The 19,443-nt window shown below is 30.3% G+C and overlaps 1 protein-coding gene across 4 annotated transcripts in view; it reads right to left on the bottom strand.

The window, feature by feature from the left end:
* Chd1 (chromodomain-helicase-DNA-binding protein 1) overlaps positions 1-19,443 on the bottom strand; it is a 142,119-nt gene that overhangs the window by 4,381 nt on the left and 118,295 nt on the right. For 3 of the 4 annotated variants that reach the window (XM_067263341.1, XM_067263340.1, XM_067263342.1), the window contains 5 exons: positions 17,772-17,937; positions 15,746-15,957; positions 13,071-13,247; positions 10,652-10,759; positions 5,881-7,300 (listed from right to left, as the gene is read on the bottom strand). In XM_067263341.1, the coding sequence (XP_067119442.1) occupies positions 7,015-7,300; positions 10,652-10,759; positions 13,071-13,247; positions 15,746-15,957; positions 17,772-17,937 (949 nt within the window). In that variant the 3' untranslated portion in view covers positions 5,881-7,014. Of the gene's footprint in view, positions 1-5,880; positions 7,301-10,651; positions 10,760-13,070; positions 13,248-15,745; positions 15,958-17,771; positions 17,938-19,443 lie in introns of those variants that run through there. The other variant, XM_067263343.1, reaches the window with a different exon arrangement.

Below are 19,443 nucleotides of genomic sequence, written 5' to 3'. Positions count from 1 at the left end.
AATCGACTTCAGGGAGAGATAATTCCAGAAATTATGCAAATTTTTACGTAATGACGATTGTCGACAATTTTCTGTAGGCCCCATTATGCAGCTATCTCATTATTAATTTTACTACGAATTCAAAATAAATATATTTTTAAAAAAAACGGCTGACGAATTTACAATATAATAAAAAAAAAATTCTGTAGCAAACACTAAAATGTCTTCATTTTCGTCATGGCGAATCACCAGGAACCTTGTTGGCTTGTCACCTGTGAACTTTTTAGACTGTTTTGCATGTTCTCTTTAAATAACAGGTCGTCTCTTCAATGGAAAAGTAAAAATTTCCATAGAAAAGACTAATGTCAAAATAAATATTTTTAGAATAAAAAGGTAAATAATGGATCTGACACAGTGGAGAGACTAAGGTATTCGATTATTTCGGATAATTGACGTTCTACTGTTGTTTTAATGGGCAATCTGTCCCTCACTGCCCAGTTGCCTCCATCGTGGGCCTAGACGAACCTGTGGTGGACATGATTTTAAAAAGTTCTCTTAATGCCCACAGGGCGGAGAGAGTAAAAAACAGAGTTATGTAAGTTATGGAAGTTCCCTGGTATGTTTTTTCGATGTTTACTCTTCTCCCACACCTCTTAATGTACCGTAATGTTACTCTCTAGACTATCGACAGAAAATGTTACTTTTATAGCGTTATGAAACTTTATTGTCTTCGTACAGGAAACTTTATGTAGAGTACTACACCGTAAACGCTTTTCTCTACGAACAACACGAAAACAAATATTTCCATTTTCTGCAAGGCTTAAAATTAAAAACAAAAAAATTGAGTTACATTGGTATTGTGCTGTCCATAAATTACATCCGCACTTTTCTTGAGAATTTTACTTCCCTGCTCATTGCTCCAATTTATCAGAGTTTCTGTAACTCCTCCCCTCTTCGGACGTCCGCAAAACTCGACCTCCCTTAAAACTTCTATCACTTTATTAACTATAGATACCCCAAGTAGAAACGATGGAATTACATCCAAATTTCTCTTATAACTTACTGGAAAGGTTGGAATCTTACAACAGTGTACCCCAATCGCAAAATTAAAGCATTATCTTCGGAAGCAAAGGAAATTGATAGAGAGCAGGACACTGCACAGGTTTTCATACGACCATCTTCCTTGCCCATGCTTAGAACATGCAAAAAATTAATTTTTTAACAATTTTTTTTAAAGTTTACATTTGACCGGATGCCCGTCAAGGAGACGAGTTAGTTATTAGTTAGTTATTTATTGATTAAGATACCAAAAAGGTACATTCCCGATAGCCCGTCAAGGAGACTGTTCCAAGGAGACCGAGGGGCATCAAGAAAGGTCATTGTCAATGGATCTTTGTATCTCGATCGATCCAACTCAAGTTTGTCTGGAGCCGCCTATTATTATTTGCTCAATGTCTGTCATCGCTAATCCCTTCCTCGGATGCTCCAGTTATTTCTCTGACACTCCCTTAGTTGCGATTATCATCTACACCAGTCTTTGCCGTGTCGTCCTTAGATCGACTTTTCCTCAAGATCATCTCGAGTAATTTTCAAACTATTGCTGGGTGGTGTCGGAATCCCGAAGTAATCTTCCCACAATATCTAGACACGACCGTTCGGCGGTTAGTTCGTACGCTTAGACTTCACCATTAGTGAAGTCTACGCGTATCAATACAACTTATCTAGATGTAAACTCTCCCTCTCAACCTAGAACGGGAATTTGTTAAATCGTAGACGTAACCTTTACTATAAAATATTAATTTAATCTTTTTGTATAATTAGTTAAATAAACGGATAATTGTTATTGTTTAATGGGTGTTTGGTGCACTTCCCTAACCGCGTTGTCTCTCGTGTCGTCTCCATCCGGATCCGACCGCCTTTAACACGTAACCGCTATCGCGATCGTATATCGACTCCGACATACTGGTGTCATCGTGACATGGGTGCCGACCCTACGGTCACACAAGTATTAGCATACTACTGTAGTTACTAAACCAAAACAGAGAAAATATGAAATTTGCGCATTTTATACCATCCATGAATTAAAATAACCCCAATTACTTAGGGTTAAAATCAACCTATAGAGATTTCTCTACTGTGTGCACCAACTTTTTAAATATTAGTAGACCGACATTACAATATATTGTTGATTTGCTAATAATGTTTAAAAATGAAAACTGCCGTACCCTTGCTATCAGATTAAGAGGTATTTTGAAAAAATCTTTCTACGAGAAATTTTGAAATAAATAGAAGTATTGTGGGGAAGTACTCGATCTTTAGCGTACTCCTGGTGCAGGACAAAACAAAAAGAAACTTCAAAGAAATAAATCACACGCTCTATGACTCCAATGCAAGAAATTTAAAGTTTATTTTAGTCCTTCCCGATCACTTCTCTGTCCTTTCGCTATAACAAACACAAAAACAAACTCGCGACTCTCTTTTTCCTTTCTTCCAAAAAGCCTCGCTTCCTCCGTTTAGCATGCGCGATATCCCTCTCCCTCCTTTACTCTGACCTACCCAAGGAGTCCACCTATAATAGTATAGAGCTGGCGCGGTCTTCAGACCACAGTATAATAAAATGCATAAAATAAAACGGACGTCCACTGAAGCATAAACCCTCCCTCCTCCCAGCGTGGACGTCATTTACGGACATGCCGCATATTCGAGACCGAAAGTCGAATCGTATCGTATCTACGATGAAGAAAGGTTTTAATTGGTCTTATTTTCGTCTAGCTTTAAAACGTGAGTCACCGATTTTAGTTGGTTGGGTAAAGCCGTATTTCAGTTCTTACGTAAGGCGTCTTGCAACAAAATGACGTCATTTTTCTGCATGCTAGACGCTTTACGTAAGAATTGAAATCCGGGTTAATTTACATTCGCGCAGACAGGAAGAAACTTCAATTATCTCCACGCCACTGCTTATGAATGGACGATACTTTTCTACAAAAGAATCTGTAACTCATTGTATTGGGTCATGTAACGCTGTATAAAGAACATACACGCGTAACGCGGGTATACACACACAAAGCCAGGACTCCGCAACATCCGAATCTACAACGGGATCGTAAAACTGAACCAAACTGACGAAACTTTCAGTTGGACAGAAACAAGGCCGAGAGTTATTTAACTGTTCCGTTTTCGTTATTTTCTGTCGTACTACAACCAATAAAAACGCGTAGATTTGTGATGCGTAGTCACGTGTAATTTGATTGTCGTAATGGTGGAAAGTATAGCGAAGAGAATGAGAATCGATTTAAAGTATTTATCGAAGAAGTTAGGAAATATAGATGTCTATACGATAAAATATGTAAAGAATTTAAGGATACGTCTTTAAAACACTGAATAAACAGCGAGTGGCGTAAAATATGGAACGAATGGCGGGAAAGTATAGTATAGAACGCTTTCAAGGTAGCATGTCGCATGATTAAACGCACCCTTCGCCATGTTTGTGGTCTAGCTTCCGCTTGCGCGTGGTTTGTTATTTAACAGGTTGGAAGCGCTTTTTATTCGATTTAAACTTAATAATAGAATTGCAGTATTTTTATATCGTAGACAAAGTTAAAAAAGATGCTTTTCTGGCGAGCTATTCTCGCAGTCTGACAGGACAAGATGCTGCTTTATACGAAGAGAAAGTTTCATTACGTCAAGGTGTCGATCCATACGAAGCCAGAATCTTCGTTGTAGATCAAGAGTTGTGGCCTAAAGTAGAATTTGGTGACATCATAAACTATTTGGTATTGATGACAAATTACTACTCTCACAAATCTTTTAGATGCCCATAACTGTCTTGCAAGTGGCCGTGTTTCTCCCGATTATGATTACCGGTATGTGCTTTTTAATAACGCTCCCGATATGCACTTGGGTAGTGGCCACTCTCATACTCCATGTATGGCACCCAGTCTGGTGATGAGGAAGGTTTTCCTTTGGGGTAAAAAATCTTTTTCAATAAATATATTATTATTAAAAAGTACTTATCATTATGGTATGTATATAAATAATAAATAACACCTTAAAGGTGTTGCTCACCAAAATAACTTAACTTAGCTATTCGTAAATGAACAATGGAAATTATTGATTTATATCTTAAAAAATACACTTTTATTTATATAAATTGGAAGAACAGTTGGTTCAAAATTCATCATCTGCTAAGCGATTATATTTGCTTAACACTAATATCAACTCTACTGTATATTTATTACAAGCAAACACAAAGAAAACAAACTGAAAGATGAAAAATAAAGTTAGAACACAATCGTTATCTATTCAAACTAAAATCTGCCGTTGTTAAAATTATTTCACTTTATTTTGTCGGTATTAACAAAGGGATTTATGCAACCGGCTTGTACACACTTTATGATACTTATGCAAAACTTTATCTAATCATTAATTGATAAACTAATAATCGAAATGTTATTGCTTACCTGAAATGAAATGTTTCTGACAAACTCTTGTATTGATATTCACTATCTGTATTAAAATTTTTCTGGTTAATTCTCCAGAGCCATGCAAATTGTCTTCGTCGTGAAAGCTCCTCAGTTTGGGGTCCTTGATGACAAATAATGCCGTTCCTTTGGTTCTTGAGTGAACTAGCATTACACCCAATCAAACAGCAATTCATCATGGCGATATTCGCGACGAATAATTTTTCGTTTTAACCGAAAAATTAGTTATCCATACCACAAATGTTTTAAAACCGGGTAAGATGTATTTTACTATTGTTTACGAGCATTCACGTACTTTGTAAGAGCACATACGATAACCGAAAAATTCGTATATTAGACTCTAATCAGAACCGAATATCATTAATTTTTTTTATATATCAAACAATTGTAAATTGCATTACCTACGTATTAAAATGTAGCGATTATTTTTTAAAAAATTACTTCATTTTACTGTAATACATGCCGCTGACGAGACGTCGAATTACACTAAAAATTACTCTATGATTCTAGTCAATTGTATTTTTGGAAATTTATGATCGAGTCTTTAATTTTCGTAATCTGTTCATATCATCAAAAAGCGAACATTTTAAGTGGAAGAAACATTTATAAAACTGAATATATACAAAACATTATTCATTCTTTATTTCTAAACATGACTTATTGGAATTTTCGGTTCACAAAATAAGTGAGATCATTCATTTTAAAAAAATTCGGCAAGATTTTCTCATAAAATAGCTGAAAATAGCTATTTTTTTTTGGCCATTCGTCTCCAAAGCTGAATTACAGTAAAAATGAGAAAACAGGTTTTAAGATTTACACAAACAAAAGTTATATATATAAAATAATAATAATAATTAAAAAAAAAAAGGCCAACTGCAAACGTTCGCATTCAGAACGCGAAAATTCAGCTGAATGATCGTAACTTATTAAATCAGTTGTCATCAATTCAAAATTAATTATTTTTTTTTAATTATATTTTAAACGATAACCAACCAACAACAATCAAATCACACTAATTACCAAGTCAATGATTATAACTCCTACCTTTTCCATAAGGAAAATTTCATTTCCCAATGGGATCTTATTCTTACCAGTTTGATTAAAAATAATCTTGAAGAGGTTTGTGCGCTAAAGAAATCTGCTTGCTTTTAACATTAAATTTAAGAAATAATAATAATAATAATAATAAAATAATAATAATAATAATTAATGTTTACATCAAATTTAATGATATAAAACACATCATAGGTATGTATATATATATATATATTATATATATATTTTTTTTCCTTAAAATTTTAATTAATAACATAATAAAAAACAAAATGATATTCTTTTTTAGGCTCAAAAAGTGAAAGAATTCACTCATTTCTTACTTACATGATCATACTTAACTTAAGAATGGAAAATTACAACCACACCCATATGTACAGATGTTTAATGTTAAGTACAGGTGAATATATCCTCTTATCTACAAACATAATCCTTCAATCAATCAACAAAACTGGAGTGTTGTTCAGCACTACTTGCATAGAAATAACAATTTATATGTTGCTTACATAGCGTTCTATTCACAAGTGCACTTTCGATCTTTTCCATTACCATATATTTAAATTAATTTCAAATTTTTACAAAATTTATTTTAATATTAACAGTACGCTACGTTTACTGTCTGCAGTTTTGCTGTAATAAATAAATTTTACTTTATTATTTAAGATTAAATTCACAATGATTAAATAATTAGGAAAATAAAGTAAGCTGCAATATTTATTATGTTTTTTTTTCTTACGTTTACTATGTTCCTCCCAAAAAATTTGACAAATGTTTTACAAATAATACTTTATCTTCAAAAGTATACTCATTTTTTCAAACATAAGTCACAATGTTTTCTAAAGCATTAGTAATTGCATAATATATACAAACATTACGCACTTCATTTATGCACATTGTGATAGGAACCTGAACAAATATAATGCTCTGCAATAACTTTAATTACATGATCAAATTAAGGAAAATATTCAGAAATTAAATAAAGATGGTTTTGGCTGTATGCTTAAGACATGTAGGAATCAAAGCCATTTTTCACATTAAACAGAATTATGCAAAGGTAATAAAATAACTTCTGTAGGTGCAATAAAATATAATGAAATATTACATCAGAGCCTCAATTCCTTCTTTCAATCAAAAAGTGTAATGGAATTTAACTTTATGATTATTTTGTAACAAATTTGGTTCTTTAGTCATGAAATTATATCACTTCACTCTCGTCTTCATTGTCCACATTTATACACGTCGGTGCAATTCAAAATCAATAAAGTTGATGGCTGAAGTACACTCTGGGAATGATTTAAAGGAATTCGTGTCACTGAATATAAACGTCATCATCCAGGTGATCAGATGGAACTGGAAGAAACAGTTTAATTGTCCGCACGCTAAAAAAATTGTTTCATGTACCCTGTTTCTTATCCAGCTCAGATCTGCTTCCAATCAATGGACTGATTGTATCTGAAACAAATAAGCTTCTTCATCCACAGAAAACTGTAGAAAACCAAAATCAATGTTTTTGTTTGTAATCTCCCTGGCCACTTTCGAGTCTTTCATACACATTTGGTGTTCGAAATCCTTCTTTTCTTCTCCAAGAATCACTGTGACCTTGATAAGAACTATATGGTCCCAACGGACTGTGCTCTCCAACCAGAGGAGGAGGCTGCGTCACCGAAGTAGAAATTTGTCCCTGAACTGATGCACCATAATTAAAGTTACTATGACTTGAATACACAGATGGCACATTATAAGACGAATATGTTCCACTGTGAGGTGGGGGCATTTGACCATGAAACCTGAATAATAAAAAAAACATTTAATTATCTGACAAATAAAACTTTTCATAAAATTAAAGATTACAACAATAGTTGCCTATACTGCATTAGTAACATTAATCACACCTCTGCTGTTGGTTTTTAACCATGCATTTCATTCAAATGCCAGCTAGCAAATTAAATATGAATTAGGATATATGAGCTGTTCACAGGCCAAATTGACTAAGTCCATTTGTAAATCCTTAATATAATCATTATTATTTTCAAATCTTTCGTGTAACTAATTTTATATATCGTTATATTACAGCTATGCTTTAATATAATGATATATAAAAATACATTCTGTAATGTTTATTTAAAGTTTAAAAATAATTTTAAAAACTAACTTGTATTATCAATTTTTATACTTTTTATTTTGTGGGGTTAATTGATTTGGCAAGTGAGTATATATATCTATGACTCTTAAATAACTATTTTATTGCTACCATAATTTTTAAATTCAGTTTAATAAAAATAAACTAAGGTAATATAATTACAGATTGAAGAATTATCCATTTAGACTTACTGACAAAAAGAGAATAACATGGTTAACAAAGAAATCAATGTATCTATATAATTCCTTTGTTATATTTACATCATGTAAAAAAGTATTGGCTGCTTAGTTATTCAAGTTTTTGAAAAGTAGTGCAATATAAAATAATCTTGCTAAAAGATCTTTTTTTCAATTAATATATATCAATTAATACTAAACTGTAAGGCAAAATATTATTGATAAAGCAAGTAATATAAAAAAAAATTTTTTAAAGTCAATTCTTACTTAGGTCAACAAAGAAAAATTTTATTTTAGTTACTTTTTATTAAATAATTACAATTAATATAAATATGTATATACATATGACACAATCACAATATTAAGTGGCAAAATAGAAAGAGAAATTGGAATTGAACCCAAAGCATAAAATTTCTTCAATTTTATTTTTTGAGAAAAATCCACTAAGCCACAACTGCTAACTCACTCTCGAAAATCATTTGGATAAAACGTCTACTTAAAGCAAAAATTTATAAAAAAATTATTGATTTTTGCAAGAATTGAATTCGCATTCTTCACCTTCACGTGAAAAATACTGAAATCCTTGCATTTTACCGATTGAGCTACTGCCTGTTGATTTCAATTTTCATTACAAACTGCTAAAACTCTACTTAAAGTATTAATAATTAAGTTAATGTTACCCGTGGTATCGAAGATGGTGATGAAGAAATTTTTTTCCCTAGATACTAGACGGCGACGGGGAAATTTATTCATTTGCATAATGCGACAAATAGTACGGGTACGCCCCCTAACGTTTAGATCACTCAGTATTCTACTTTGAGATTATCCATTGTTAATCAGCTTCCAGATTATCATTCAATAATCTGATTTGAGATTATCACTCAAGAATCTGATTTGAGATTACCGGAAACACGGCCATCTTGAACGTAGGGAAAAAAATTTTCCTGTCGCCGTCTAGTATCTAGGGAAACAATTCCCCGTCGCCATCTTCGATACCACAGGTAATATTAACCAATCATTAAATTTAATTAATGAATTAATATTTGAAAAAACTGTATTAACAGCAAGTGTCATCCACTACAAGTTTTAAAAAATGTATTTGAACTTGAGTGGATGAATAAAAAGTATTTTATTAACGATTGAAAATTTGAACAAGATATATATATATAGGGAGAGTGTAAACTAATAGTAGGAATTTAATAAAAGGCCAAAAAAATAATACATACTACCAATTTTTATATTTTCATGATACAAAACATTTTTTAATTAAAAATTTTGTTTAAATTACTAGAAAATACTTTTACATTCTACTCTGTAATAAACATGGAACTAATAAAACTATTTTTCTTTGCATTTGTAGACTAATGAACATCAGCTCCATTCTTATTCTGGGTTAGACTATAATAATAAAAAGTTTATAATATTTCAGTTTTGAAATGAGTAAACATATTTAATATTCAACATTTCTCTCTATAAAATCTGCACGATCATTTTATTTCTTAAATTTGATCACATATTACAAAAAAAAATAAAGAATTTTTTTAAATAACAGTTGTATGTTATTTATGCAACTTATTGTCGATAAATTTTTTTTTATTTCAGGGTTCCTACTCAAATTTTTGTTTTAGTTTCCATCCTTTCCATGACCATCTTTGTACAAATTCCCCAACCTCATGTCCCTTACAGTATGGCACATTGACAAAATAAAACAGAACTTGACTTCATATGCACATATGTTTTGCTTCTCTGATGTTTTAATTAGTTATTTTTCTAATTAACAGTTATATATTTTTTATAATTGCTAAATTATTAAAATCAAAAATAAAATGTTTTATTAAAATTCTGTTATTAATCCACAACCATAAATCTACATGGCTTTGAAAAAATTATTTTTATTATTCATTAACAAATCCTATATAATCCATGTACAAAAGTATATATTTATTAAATTTCTCTCTAAATAAATTTCCCAAACTTTATTGAAATATTAATAAACTAGAAAAAAAATCAGAAATTGTTTTATTACACAATCAAAATTATTAAAATGAAAAATGATAAATAATTTAAATACAGTAGAGTACCAGTTATCCGAACATCGATTAACCGAAAGTGTTCCAGTCAGACTGTGTTGGGACGTGTGTCGTGCTGAATCGAACGTTTTTGATACTAGATTAACTTCTAAAGTATAATTTTTATATTTTTCAATATATTTATTTTCTTTGTACAAAATAAAGAAATAATTTTTAACGATACAATAGCCATGATTGCTATTATAAAAATTTTTTGTTACACTTAACATCGACAAAAATTCAATGCAAAGCAACATACAACAGAGAAAAATTTCAACATGGGATATATCTATATACTAATATACTATATTAATAATGTATTTTTTTTGTACATAATTGGTTATCCAAACAACCCCAGTCCCCAACTGATTTGGATAATCGATGCTCTACTGTAGTATCATTTTGTATACTTTGTGAATTTTTGGAAAAATTTTGTGTAAGCTTGGGAGAAATTTTGGGTCCTGAAAATATTCTGCACTCCTTTTCATAAGTTGTATTGCACATTTCCTTCTTGCTGCCTGCAGACAGCTATACTTAGTCAAGCATATTGTCAGCAAAAATCAACAAGGCAGCCAAGGAGGCAAATTTCCCAACTTTTTCTGAACACCAATGAAAATCCCTGACTTTCCAGGTGCATAGAAACCCCATATTTATGATAAATGATTTTAATTCAAATCAGAGTATTTGAATATCCATTCATACTTATTTCAAAAGATAAGAGAAAATTTCAGCAAATAACTATTAGGTAATTACCTAGGATCTCTCCTTTCATTGTGTAGTCTATCTCGTTTATTATAATTACTTGGTCCTTCGTCTCGAGGATATGATCTATAATGATCTCTCTTGTAATCACTATTATATCTAAAATAAGAAATATGGAATGTTACATAAAATTAATGAAAAAATTTTATTTTTAATTATTTAAAAATAAAAAAGGTGTAATTATAATAATATTTAAAATGTATATTCTTGTTTTCTTCAGTATGTTTGATTTCAGTTCAGCAAAACAACTTCCTTAAGAATTCTACATTATTCATATCCATTCTAAACCATGCTTACTAATACATGCTATGCTAATTTCATTTTCCTACTACTATAGTGGAACCCTATTTATCATTTATCCAGCTCAAATGGAACCGGGTCCAATTCAGATAACTGAAAAATCTCTAAAAATTGTTAACAACATAAAATAAAGTCTATAAACTGTGTTATTTATATTTTCTAGTCTAACATAACAACCACTTTCTTTCCTTTAGAAATCATTTTCATGGTGTTTACGTTATTTCACAAATGTTTGAAGATGAGTGAAACTCAGCGAAACAATAGAGGCTTTAGAATGTTGAGTGAATAAAAAATAAACTTATTAACACATTGAATGCCATGAGAAGCACAGCATTTTTATTTAACAAGAAAGCAGCAATTTTTTTAATTGAAAATCTTAAAAGATTATTAATGGTTCAATAAGATATTATGTACATTCAAAGAACACTCCCTTGGAATGCATAAGGATGAACATCATATACAGATTCATAGGAAACAAGTCTATTTTTGTTACACTCAGGCAAGAATGTAATTAGTTGTTTGATTTTTTGCATTTATATGTTTTCCATATGTTTATCTTTCTGGGACAGGGATTGTGTTTTATAATCCCATTAAACCAAAAATATGAATTAATGGAATCTGAATAAACAGGGTTCCACCATACATTATTATTTCATTTAATTATAAAATTAATAATACAGCCATTCCATGCTTAACATCAATTCCTGAAAATTAGACATTCTGTAGAAAAATGTTATTGGGAGCCTATCTTCCATTATTCTAAATGAGGAATATTATAATTTGTTTTAATATAAATCCAAAACACTACTAATATACAATACAATGCCTATATAAAAGTAATAAACTATTATATGGTATAGTTAAAAAGGTCCAGAACACCTAGTATGATTACTTAAAAAACATGTGAGGATTTCAATGCTGCATGCAACCCATCAGTAGACACAGAAAAAGCCAATGGTCTTTCAACAAAACACAAAAGGTTACATCAATGTTCTTTTTTAACTACTGGGGATCACTTCCAAATTTCTTCCAGGAGGACCCACCATCAATGCAGCAAGTTACTGTGAGGCACCCCAAGCTCCACAGAACATCAAATCAAAATGTCCAGTTCTTCACTGATGGAGTGATGCTCCTGCATGACTCTATATGACACAATCTGTGTAAGACCTATTGGAAAAACGTAATGAAGAAGCATAGTTCCATTCTTCCTACTGTCCTTTCTTATATGATTTTCTTGTATTTTGCCCAATAAAAACACCATTGAAGCAATGAGAATTCACATTGGATGACAAGATTAAGGAGGCATTGATGCTATTGGTCTATAATAATCACATGAATTCTATGAGAAAGATAGCAAGCACTCGATGCCAAATCTGGTGGCAAGACCAGGTTTAGTAAAACTGATTAGTGCCTTAAAGATTTAACTTGTTAGCTTTAATAACTGTCTTTAAATCAGCCATTTTTACATGTAGGCTAACATTTCATCTTTGTTTTGTTAAAAAAAGGAGGATGTAACAATAGGTAAGTTTTATCAGTAGAGGTCAACACCACACAAATTCTATGTGAAAGATATCAGGCACCTGGTGTCTTTAGTGGGACAAGTGCCTAAATAGCAGCAGGAGGTACTTCTACTTCACTATAACATACAACAGAATATTTCAAGATGTTGTGGAACTTTTTGATTATACCATATGGTGACAATGTGATAGGCTGTGTGGGACCAATCAAAACAAGTGGCAAGGCATGTCTACTTCACACTTTAAATAGGATGTTCTGCACCATCCTGCATACATCCCAGACTTAGCTCAGTATTTTAAAAAATTCTTAATAATACTGTGAACAAGGTGTTAGACTTTCTTTATACAAAGTATTTTTCAAAACGAGATATCAAATATTTGTCAGTGTCAGCCATTTATTAATTAATATAGATGTTATAGTTAATTAGATATAAAATGCAAACCAAAACACAATAAATTAATAATTAAGATGTCAATTTGACTAAATAAACGAGATGTATCAACATCTTGATGTTAATACACTTTTCTACTTTTATTATAAGTCTATAATTATTTTAAATTAAATATATATACATCAACTAGACTTATCTTACCTGTCTTTATGATGATCCCATGATTGTGAAGAATTGCCATGCATCCATCTATCACCCATTCCACTTGATGAACCTTGGTTGTAATTTCGATATGATGATAACATATAACTATTAGGAGTACCTTTCTGTAATGGACTTCCTTTCTCTCTCGAATAATTACTACTTTTATCTGCATGGCTAAAAAAATTAATTTAACAAGAAGTTGATTTATATAAACTTGTTTGTACCAACAATTTCATTTTTAAACTTCACAAAATCTGATTGATTATACTAATGTAAGATTTTTTATTTTTGTTTAATATAATTGAAGAAACAAAACGAAAAATTGTGATTCATGAATATTGGAATACTGTTTTTAAAATATATTGGGAAAATACTTGTAATTTCAATCCAAACAAGCAATTATTTATTGTGACCCTGTCACAATGCCAAGCTGCAAATTTTCATCTCAATTTTCTCAATTTTTTTAATAACATTTTGCCCCCATATATCATACTTTTCCTATTAGTAATAGTTGTGCCAGTCATCTACCTAACTCTATTCAGCAGAAAATTTTTGAATTCATAATGACTTCCAGTGCAAACCACCAAAAGTTTGTATATAGTTAATCTGGGCCTCCTGTCCTGAACAATTTGGTTTACGAACAAATTTCTGTTCCAGTTGCCATACAATAACTTGATTGCTGAACAAGCTACTTGGCCACCAATGGTCAATTTCCTGTATTTCCATGTCAAGGAAAGTCGACAACCCATCCAATCAATGATGGGACTACCGGTTCAAAAGTTAGTGATGCTGAGATCGCCTTGTGTCACATTATGAATCATCAATGATGATGTTTAAATTGCATTTCAATGAGCATACAGGAAAGATAATATTTCAGTTTTTCAGTATGCTCCATAGTTGAATTTAAATCAAATTAATTAATAAAAATCACTTTAATTGACATTCATGTAATATAAATGGCATTTAAAAATTTAATTACAAATATTTACTAATATAATATTATAATACTATGTAGCCAGTTGATTAAACTAAAAATAATAATTAAAACTGGCCTTTACACCAAAAAACTAAAATCAAATCAATTGAAACACAATATTTCGGAAAATACATATAAAATATTTGTCTGTCTTGATTGATTTGGCAGTATTTCATCCAGGCAGAGTGGAGTCTCTATTCATAGCACTTTTTTGTAAAGTGATGGGTTTCAGTTTCAGTTGGTGGTGACAGAACATTTTGCTTTATATATATAAAGCAAAATGTTCTATCACAGATAATCTTATATTGCATTTGTAGGCATTTTTATGCATAAAATAAAGTTTAAAAAAAAGGGCTTTGTTTTGGGGTCAGGAATAGATTAATTGGATTAATCCATTTTATATTGTTTCTTATGAGAAAATTTGTTTTGGTTTGAGAATGAAATGGTTTTCAAATAATTTTTAGGAATAAATTAAATTTGAAAACTGAGGTAATTGTATATAAAAAGTTTATTTCATTCATACATATAAATAAGTGAATTATGGTATGATGTAAGCTATTTGTTATAATTTCTTACTATTTGATGTGATTATTTTACATTTAAATTACACAATTTTTAAATTATGACAAATTTTTATATGTAATTGGCAACCTTAAGTTGTTAAAGTGTTAAAACAGATGAAAAAATCCAGAAAACTCCATATGGCCAGCCTGTTGATCAGGCACAAACTCAGTGTTCAGTAATTTTATCTACTTGACAACTTCTGAGCACATTGCAAAAACAATGTAAATCACGAATTTGTTAATGATATTAACAAATTAAGTTTCTTAAAAAAGAAATAGAATGAAATACTATAAATATATACTGTATATCTCGGCGGATAAGACGAGAGTTGAACCATAAAAAATGGAACCGGAAATCCGGGGTTGTCTTATAGGACAGATACAAAAAAATTAGATTGAAATTTATATAAATTAAAACCATTATAAAAAGACAGACAAACCGTAATTATTTGAAGAGAGTAGGGTATGTGCACAAAATAGGATAGCCCATACAATGTTTTTGTGAATAGTCATGGTCATTACCCGAATGCCCGAATTAGTGCGAATGTTTGCAAAAATAGCCAGATGCAAAAAAATAAAATTTGTTCATTCAAAAAATTACAAATAGGACATAATTCCATATATGCTATACAGTATTATTATTCAGATTATGATTGCTGATCTAAACTAAATTCATAGGCCGTTGATAGTTTGGGGGTCGTCTTATAGGACAGATATATGCTAAAAGTATAAAACTTTGACGAAAATTTATACATTGTTTTATCTGAAGCTCGTCTTATCCGCCGAGATATATGGCAATTTCTGTAATATTTACATATTTCATCTAAATATTATTGATAAAGACAATATAGGACAATTCAACAATATTAACTCTAATTTTCTAAAACTTAATAGTATTAAATGGAATAGGTCAGATCAGATCTAAACAATGAAAAATTATTCGACTTTTTGCTAAAATGTTTAATGTATTTGGATTAAAACAGTAAAATTAATGATAAGTGGTAAAATAATTTCTATATAAACCTAAATATAAACTAGTAAAAACCTGACTGTTTTTTTATAATTTAAATAGTATATATGAAATAAAATACTGCATTTATTAATTTTATAAGAAATATTTTTGAAGTACAAACCTGTCTCTCTTCTCTCTATCTGATCTATCACGATTTCTTTCATTACGACTTTTTTCACTTTCTGTTCTTTTCCCCGATGTTGATCTTTCACTTTTCTCTGATTTATCATTTTCAGTCGGCCATTTAGAATTGAATCCAGTATGAGGCTGACTTGATTTCTCAGACTTACTAGGATGTGGAGACACTTGACTATGTACACTATGTTGGCTGGACTGTAAATTAATATTAAAAAAACTAAATTTATTACAAAAATACTATTTTATTATCTAATACTTGAATATAATACATTTTCAATTATTTTCTTATTTGATAATCAATATTAGAGATTATTTTATACTAATCAATTATCTATTTTATAATACTTTTCAACATGATATCTAACTGAAAATACTATATTTTTTTAAAAATAATATATATTTTATAGAAATGTCACATAAATTCTGAAACAATTTATAAAATCATCATAAATATATAAAGTATGACATACAGCTCATTTTCTTTAAATTTTTATCATATATAAAATTTTTTGAGCATGGTCTATTTTCATTATTTCATTAAACAAAATATATATATTAGGGTGTCCCTTATTTTTTGAATATTTTTTTTCCCAACGCATATGGACTAGTTTTGTTTATTTTACCCTTAAATACTTGCACAATAAATTTCAGCTCATTTTGGTCACTAGAACCTGACTTGCATTGAATCATGTCCATAAATGTTGTGCTAGAGAAGTGGCGCATATTTGCTTTGTTCGCCATTCTAACACAATTTGTTGGGCTATTATCACATATAGTTTTACTTTTTGAAGATATCAGTGGAATTACGAAGCACTAAAAAATATATTTTCTTAGTCGGAGAGATAAACCTCCAAATCACGGATGAAAAATTACCATCAAATCGGCAAGTACTCGCAGTTTTGTTTTTTAACATTTGTGAAGTTAAATTAACTGTGAGTGAAAGCACAAATCTTGTAATAAGCAAGTGTATCATATTTGGGGAAAAGGCTAGAATACCTACAAAATCTATTCCTAACTGTGTCAAGAAATTGGTGGATCTTTATCACGTATGGAGAGAGAGTTGCAAAAAACAGCAAGAAAACTCAAGATGTTTATAAGTGCCGCGAGAAAACTTTCCAAGTAGATTTAGATAACTTATAACTTATTTGATATTGCACACTCCAATGCCCTCGAAAGTATGACAATAGAAGAAGATAAAAAATTCTTACAGAAACAGAGAGAACTGGGGTGTCTGGGCTGCTTGGCAGGTGTAGATAAAAAATTGGCTGAAAAAGAAGAAAAGGCAAAGCAAAGAAAAATAGAAATAGAGAGAAAAAGGCTCAAAAATATTTCTATGAAGGCTGCCTCGACTTCAATATTGTACGATTTATCACCACTCCAGGAACTATATGACAGTTCTCACAGCTCTGACAATAAGCTGGATGAGCTTTTTTCTCAGGAATCGAATGCTGTGCCATCTGAAGCTAATGTAAAAACAGGAAGAATTGATTTCATTATGCCTAAACTAGTTGCAGCTTTAGATAGATGCCAGTTGAGCATTAGAGATTCTGTTTATATTTTTCACACTGCAGTGGAAGCACTAGGGCTTCACATTGATGAATTTTCAATCAACAAATCTTCACTTCAATAGATTCGGACACAAGTGAAGAGGGAAAGAGCCCAGAAGCCATAAAATCCAACTTTCAGGATGATGTGCCAGTAGTAGTCACCATTCATTAATTTATTAAATTGTAAAATCATTAGTTAATATGCTTATCTAAAATACTAAGTTAGTACAATTAATTAATAATTCATCAGATAAATTATAGGAGATAGAAAATGTTTTATGCTTAGTATTAATAATAATTATCCATTATTAATTAATAATTCTGTGGAAGAATTCTTTTATATTATTTTTTGTTTTAAACTTTTTATAAGAGTGTGTATATATGTACAGTACACACACACACACTCATATATATATATATATATACACACCTTATATAAAACAATAAAGAAATAACAAATACCTCATCACAAGTTTTAATTTTTTCACTTTCTCTATCTTTATTTTTGTCATTATCTTTTTCTTTTCCAGAACGTTCTCCTTCATCTTTCTTAACAGCGTGTTTATATAACTTGTAGAGTTTTTTTGCATCAAATTCTGTAAATTTTGATACAAATATCCATAGAAAACTAAATATAAAAAATAACAATACATTATAATTATTATTTTCATTGTAATACTTTAAATGAAAACAAATATTAAAAACTATTAATCATAAAACAGGTTTAGAATAATTAAAATAACAAATACATTTAATATGACATTGATAATTCCTATTATTACATCTAAATGATATATCCCAATATGAAATAATTTTCTCTTCTCATATAAATTAGAAATTTTGAAAATGTCATTAAGAAGTATGTTTCTAATATATGTATAAAATTATTCCAAACATGCACTCAAGCAACTACATTTAAAGAAAATATTTATATAGATAACTGAGCAATATTTAAATATAATGTGTATGTGTAAATATATATCCCTTGATTAATGCGGTTAATTAATCCTTTGATCAGACTGTATATATCAAAATCACATTAATCAAAATACAGTATCCATGATAAGTACAGACAGCTCGTAAAATGGTGTAAATTAAACTTCTGCCATGTATATAAAGGGATTGCCACAATTAATTTTGCACATTAATCAAATCCTGCATAAGGCAAGGGATACCTATATTTAAAAAAGTTTTTCAATTGAATATAAAACATTCATAATTAGCAATAAAGATTAAATATGTAAACTTTTTAAAAATTCAAACTTGCATTTTGTTATAATAGTTATAATTGTTTGAAAAAAGAATATTTTTACATTTTTCAAAATAAAGACTTTTTCCTGAATATTGAAAATGTTTTCATTATTTTAATTGGTATGAAAAACTATGAATTCAATGAACTGATTATAGAAATGAGAACTGACTAGCCAGAGACCTAATACTACATTCACACACAATCCACGACTCAATCTCGATTTACCTACAATCTGGATTGTGACTGTCACTAGTCGAACGTTGTGCTGTTCGCACAGGCAGTCTGCTTGAGAACAACCCGGCTATTACATGCAATGATAAAACTGACATAACTACATGGTAAGTCACAAACACCAACAAACAAAATGGAAGTTGTAGTTAAAAATAAATACAGTACTTTTTCTTGCCATTTATCTAATAATAAACAGATGTCATCATCTCTCCAAATATAGTATCTTTTTTTATTTCTCTGTTGATAGCCTGACACGTGTTCTGCTGCCATCTTGTATTTTCTCGCGTGAGTGGGATTGTGGGATCTCTCTTATGACTGGATCTAGTTTCAAGAACTCTCTTGAGTTGATTGCGATTGAACCTTATTTCAGTCGAGATTGAAACGGTCGAGGTAAGTCGCACCAAGGCATAATCGGCGACCTTGGTCACAATCTAGATTGAAATGTTCAGTAAGAACAGGGTATAAGATTAAAATTGTGGTCTTGCTAACATGTAACCTAAATTGCTGTTCAGAAACAAGTAGCATCAATGAATTAATGGGCACTGTTACATTTAAAGTTGCTTTATCCTGCAATTTTGAAATTTTTAATTAATTGACATTCTTGTGATGACATCAGAAAATATGAATGGTGTGTGGTAAAGTTTGCAAAAT

Source organism: Centruroides vittatus, unplaced genomic scaffold (genome assembly GCF_030686945.1).
Source record: "Centruroides vittatus isolate TY-2023 unplaced genomic scaffold, ASM3068694v2 contig_1773, whole genome shotgun sequence".
Lineage (NCBI taxonomy): Eukaryota > Metazoa > Arthropoda > Arachnida > Scorpiones > Buthidae > Centruroides > Centruroides vittatus.
This window is presented reverse-complemented; position numbering and strand designations above follow the sequence as displayed.